The sequence below is a fragment of the Wyeomyia smithii genome, chromosome 1 (genome assembly GCF_029784165.1).
Source record: "Wyeomyia smithii strain HCP4-BCI-WySm-NY-G18 chromosome 1, ASM2978416v1, whole genome shotgun sequence".
Taxonomy (NCBI): domain Eukaryota; kingdom Metazoa; phylum Arthropoda; class Insecta; order Diptera; family Culicidae; genus Wyeomyia; species Wyeomyia smithii.
Genome location: NC_073694.1, coordinates 142,393,776 through 142,399,775, shown reverse-complemented (window position 1 = coordinate 142,399,775; position 6,000 = coordinate 142,393,776). Strand labels below are relative to the sequence as shown.

Here is a 6,000-nt window from a genome sequence, read left to right as displayed (position 1 = left end):
AGTAAGTATTGTAAGTAAAATTTCGTATCGTAAATGAAACAATTGAAGAAATAATCCTTTTTCCTGAGAAACTTTACAACTGTACATAAATTTGTAGATTTATAACCTCTCGCTCAACAATATTCACCAAAAAATCTGTCTCTCGCAACATTACTTTTTTTGGTTTTGTCCGATAGTTCCGTGTGGGTAAGTACCCACATGGATATTTTCCGAGTGGGTACTACTACCCATACTACCCACATGAAACGCCGGCCCTGGTGGTCGACGAGTTCATGTACCTGGACTCAATGGTAACTACCGACGACGATACCAGCAGAGAAATTCATCGGCGCATCATGTCAGGAAATCGTGCATACGTTGGTCTTCGGAGGACGCTCCGATCGAGTAGCATTTGCCGCCGCACCAAGTTAATCCTCTACAAGACGCTGATCAGACCTGTAGTCCTCTACTGTAGAGGACATGAGACATGGACTATGCTTGTGGAGGATTAGCGCGCCCTCATTTGGCCGCTTATTTGGCCTACAATTTGAAACTTTTATAATATCCTAAGGCATATGATTGCCTTGAGATGGCCAATGAGCAGTGATAAGTTTCCTAGGCAATAGCTAATAATAATGAAAAGTCCGACCTGAAATTTTAACGGTGAAGTCTATAATCATTTTCGCCATGTAATCGTATTTTAATTTCTAAGAAAATATGTTTGGGGGAATTGAATCAAAAACACAGATTTTAGTTTTCCTTTTCTTGTTTTACAATAATTTCCTTCAACATTTCTATCACACACAAGAAATCGACAATTTTGGTTATTTTCAGAGAATCGAAAACAAAAGTCTATTCGAAAAATCTTACCGCTGAACTTGACTTTTAGTGATGATGAAAAAATACTTTAGGGTTTCGGTTAATATAAAATTGCCGATGATTCTGCTTTACATCACAAACAATATCATCTTCAACTTTTCCGTTCGTTGATATGCTATTTCCTAACTTTATCGTCACCCGGTGTAGCAATGAGTGCTGGTCATCATCTTTGTTCACGTTCTGCGGGCATTGAGAGTGAGTTCTGTGCTCTAGATAGGCACATGCTGCGTTATCACAAACACCGCCGTATTGGCATCTAATAGCACGTGAAAATTTGTCCCAAACAAAAACAATAATACCGGGATTGAACTACTACCGAGATACACCAGCGTGGGGTTGTCGGGTCGACCTTGTTTCCCACAGCTTAGCAATTGGCACCCTTGCGTAGCAGGAACAGGAGCTGGGTTACTCACATATTTTACGTGGATACGTTTCGAAGTCGGGAACCGAGTCTAACCGGAGCGAGAGAACTGTATTTCAGTTCCGTAAGCACCGTCGTGGAAATCGGTTCGGTTTTTGAGTGCGTCCAGTCGATAGAAGTTTGGATTTACTTGCTGCGGCTACCGCGCTTGCTGCGGCTACCCCCCATCGCCATCTTGTGCATAGAGGGGATGTTTCATGAGGGTGGGTGTCTGGTCGGCACATTAGATAAATAGCTCTGTTGGGGCGATTTTCAGGTATTCGCATTCTGCTACTAGCTGGAATGTTTTTTTGTCAGATTTTCGCGGGTCGGCGCCAGTGTGACTGATAAAACCCTATTAGCAAAAAATAGAGCTGAAACTGACACGCTCCTACAGCGTTGCTAACTAGTCATCTGAAATTGAAGTGTAATGAGTGAAATTTGCCAGGGGGAAGTTCTTAACTTGTGAATGAATGCTCGTGTGTACAAGACCTGGTTCTCAATGTCAAGGGTGCCGTCATTGTGAAATGTCACCTTCAGAAAAAACGGCACTTTGCCAGTGTTTTGTTGAAATGCGATAACAAGATGCACGAATAATTATGTCATGTTAGAAAGTGCCTTTACATTACATTAATATTCTATCAATGCTGAAGAATACAATGCAGAGAGTGAGATTAAAAACTTGTCGCCTTCGTCGCAGTGCAGTGCTGTAATCTCACAGTTAATCACGTGTAACATTTTTGCTGCAAGCCACTAGAATGTGACCAGCAATAAAGCATAAAAGCAGCAATAATCTTTTATTATTGGTCTATCTATATTTAGGATCGCATGAAGAATCACATGAGGCCTACGAAGGGAAAGTAAAACGCGCAATTTGAAAACATTCCGGTGGCGTAGATACGGAAGAAAGATTAAAGGAATCTATTTTGCTTTTCAGAAGCACTTAGCTCCAGAAATAAACGTAGTCACTTTTCTGTGTACTGAGCAGTACGCATTTCTGTCTCTTCTTATCAAAAAAAAAACTATTCGCTCCACAGCGTCGCACAAATGCTTCGTCAGCAATTTATTTCAATAGAAAAATGTTTTATTTTGTTGAAGCGATGTTCAAGATTCGTCAAAAGAAGAACAGCCTGTGAAGACTTTTAGGAAGACGAGAGTATACTATGTATTCTTTGCCTCAGTACCTAACGGTTTACTTTTTCAGCCGTCGGGTTTGTGCTCTATTCAGACTCACAATCCGTTATAATTTTTAACGAAAGATTAGGCTTTTCAAATACTTATTCAAAGTAAGCGATTTCGTGAATTGAAGATTTCGTCTCCCAAATGCCCAACCGTGCAATCAGTGACGAATAAAGTTTTTACATATAATCAAAGTAATATATATTCACGGAAGTACATCAACAGTATAATATGAATTCATCAATTCCTCTAAGAGTTGAAGAAAACTTTTTCCTGTTTGCTTACGTTTGATTTCATGATTCAAGTTGATTTATAATCAAACTAACTAGATTGTTGGTATAATCCCAGGATGCATTTGCGCAATCACAATCGTTGTTTACTGGTAGGTATTTGTTCAACTAACGCTCGCATTCTTGTGGAAGAAAATATTTACATACCGAAGGTAAGCGAGAATTTATACCAGATAAAACACTGCAGTAGTTGCACAGTGACATTAACGGCATTAGATAGGTATTTCACATAATGTTGGTACATAAATCTAGTAACGCTGTTTTTTTTTGGTTTTGAATATTTAACTGTCGTGAGAATAATAACTATAATGCGTGTTTCGTAACATTGGTCGATAAAAGTGAAAAAAAAAGTTACCCTCAAAGGATTATAGTTTTTTAACAATTGCTGTGAATTTTGCTTTCCCTAGTAAATGCAGAAAAAAAAGGCTAAAAGGCCGCAGAGTAATTGCTCGCCGAGTTCGTCGCTTCATGTTTGCTTACGTAAAAACTCATTTAAATCTCTGAAAAAGTTATCTATACTAGGGATACTAAAATTCAAGGAATGGTTAAAAAGCTACAATTTATTTTCTTAGTTTGAGCTCTAGTGCAAAACCAGTGTTTTCGAGGATATTCAAAATCTTTGAATACTAAAATATCAGATATCTCCGGCTGGTATAAAAAAAATAATCAAAACCTAAATATGTTGACAGGCCGTGCTAAATAAGTCAACATTAGTGCAGTAAAATACAATCAAGTTTGGTTTTTTTTATTGTTTTGAGATGGCACTTATTCATAATTAGTAAATGATTTCGATAGACACGGTAATGCAAAGTCTGCGTTATTCAAAATTTGCTGCACGGAATGACTCCATAAAAATCTCGCTTGCAAAAACAACAATGTTTCATTTTGTATTTTTTCAAATAAGAATTGTCAACCTTATCTAAGATTCGATTGATTCAAAGAATATGATATATTAAAGAATTTGATAAAAAAAACTTTCATATCTCAAGCGTGGCATATGTTTTGGAAATCACCCAAGTAACCAAAAGTTCGGATAAAAGTAGAATTCAAAGACTAATCAGCCAATCTAACGATCATGAATAGAATTCTATTCAGCTCAATTTTTAAGTAACTAACCGTACTTTCAAGTTCGCATTTGTTGAATAAACTTCGAGTAGCATGCAAAGTAGCTTCTAAACTGAACTAGAAAGTTCACATTAAGTTCGGTTAGGTCGCTGAACAGACCGCTATTCAGCTTGAAAAGAAAACTTCAAAATACTTAAAATAAAAATCAATTCGCAATTTTTCAATTTCCTCACTCATCATTCGTGTTGCTTCAATCCCATGATAATCATTTACTGAAGAAATTTAGATCAGAAGAATAACGTCTGGCTTCATTTATTATCAAATTTCATAATTTTTTTTGCAACTTACTACACAAGCTTCGAACTCGAGCCCCCCCCCCCCTTTTGAAGCCTAGATTCATACCACTGCTCCGTTCCCGCTATATGATATCAGCATCGATTTTACTCGATGTGCTGATTTCTCTTCATTACCTACACGTTCATAGCTAGAAACATACCGGGTCTCTCTTTCAGCTTGAAAGTTCAGATGAAGTACAAGCGGAACCTCATGCGAACTAAGAAGTTTAGAAAAGGCTGACGCGGAACTTTTTCTGAACTTTCAAGTTCAGAAAAAGTACACGCAGAGCGCAATGTGAACTTAAGTTTGACAGTTCTCTAGTATGTTTTGATTTTGCTGCAGTTCGTTGGTAATGTAATTGAAAAAGGTTGTGTACGTAATATTTTCCTTCCAAACGTTTATTAAAAATTTATTTTGGTAAGCAGTATACACAAAATATGATAAATATTCAAATTCTATAAAAACTTTTTCGGTCAATAGATATGCTGTGTGCCGCAGTCGAAACGACCAACGAGAAATGGATTCGGACCTCCAAAACCAGCAACATCATGTAGTGGCCTCACATAAAAACAGGCAAGATTTGGGCAAATTGCTCAGGGATGAAAGAAAGCATCACGCGCAAACAAGTGTCTAATGGCAATTCACAGCTTACCTCCGATTTATTTTTTCTTTTGCCCTGCAAACTCCTGGGTACCTGAATTCATTATTGATTTCCTGTAAGGTAACAAAAGAAAGTGTTTAGATAGTGAAAGCCTTTAAGCATATTACCTATTGGAATCATAGCTTTGTTTTCTTTTTGCCATTAATTTAGATAATAAAGTTCCGAAGACAATAAAATAAACCATATTTCTTCATTGTTTTCTGAAAAACTTATTTTTAATCACTAATCCTGAAGCAAACTTCATTTTCGCCAAAATAGAGTAAAGCATCAGTCAGAACTTAACATGAACTTTGAAGTGTAAATGAAGTACGACATAGACTTCTCCTGAACTTTCGTGCTGATTAAAGGTACGGATGAAATGCTAACCGAACTTTAATTTCCGGCGGCTTTGAGGTTCACGTGTGAACTTTATGTGAACTTCAAGGTTCCAATGAAGGGGAGTAAGCAGCTTCTCCTGAACCTTCGTGCTGATTAGAAGTACGGATAAAATGCTAAACGAACTTCAATTCTAAGGGTTTTGAAGTTCACGTGTGAACTTTATGTGAACTCTAAAATTCCAATGAAGAGTAGTGAGCAGCTTCTACTGAACTTTCGTGCTGATTAGAAGTACGGATAAAATGTTAACCGAACTTTAATTTCCGGGTGTTTTGAAGTTCACGTGTGTACTCTATGTGAACTTTGAGGTTCCATTAAAGGGGAACGAGCAGCTTCTCAGGAAATTTCAAGTTGCTTCCAGGTGTTGACGGTACTTTATTTAGAATGAAGTTCGGTTTGTGAGTAATGTGTCTTGTTGTTCAGCAAGAAAGTTTCGTGGAACCAAATCCGAACCTTATGTGAACTTCTAAGTTCATTTGTTAAGTGAAATTCGAACTTCTGGTTGCTTGGGCATACAATCATTTTGCAGTAAATACTAACTAAACTGAGGATTTCCACGTGAGTTTGCGAAATGTTTTCACGTTTTATGCGTTGGTTAATTTTGGAACGTATGTATTAATGTTGATGAAACATTCTCACCAGATTGAACAATCCTTCCAGATTAGAGCATTATCTCGATACGACTACTAGAGGCGCTATAGTAATTAAAACGAGCAGTTGAATATTAAATAAGCAGACCTTATCTTAGACGAAACTTTTATCCAACCTGCATCGCTTTCTCCATTATGGGTTGCGAAGAAAAGCATGGTTCACCCGGTTGGTCCTTCAGAGCGAGC

At 37.5% G+C, this 6,000-nt stretch overlaps 1 protein-coding gene across 6 annotated transcripts in view; it reads left to right on the top strand.

Moving 5' to 3' along the window:
• The first annotated feature begins 1,343 nt into the window (after positions 1 to 1,343).
• Positions 1,344 to 6,000, top strand: part of LOC129718648 (cGMP-specific 3',5'-cyclic phosphodiesterase) — a 178,739-nt gene continuing 174,082 nt past the window's right edge. For 3 of the 6 annotated variants that reach the window (XM_055669638.1, XM_055669630.1, XM_055669628.1), the window contains exon 1: positions 1,344 to 1,482. Coding sequence is in view for 1 of the 6 variants with exons in the window: in XM_055669631.1 (XP_055525606.1) it covers positions 1,477 to 1,482 (6 nt within the window). In the remaining 5 variants the exon portion in view is untranslated. The remainder of the gene's footprint in view (positions 1,483 to 6,000) is intronic. The other 3 variants (XM_055669637.1, XM_055669625.1, XM_055669631.1) reach the window with 1 other exon arrangement.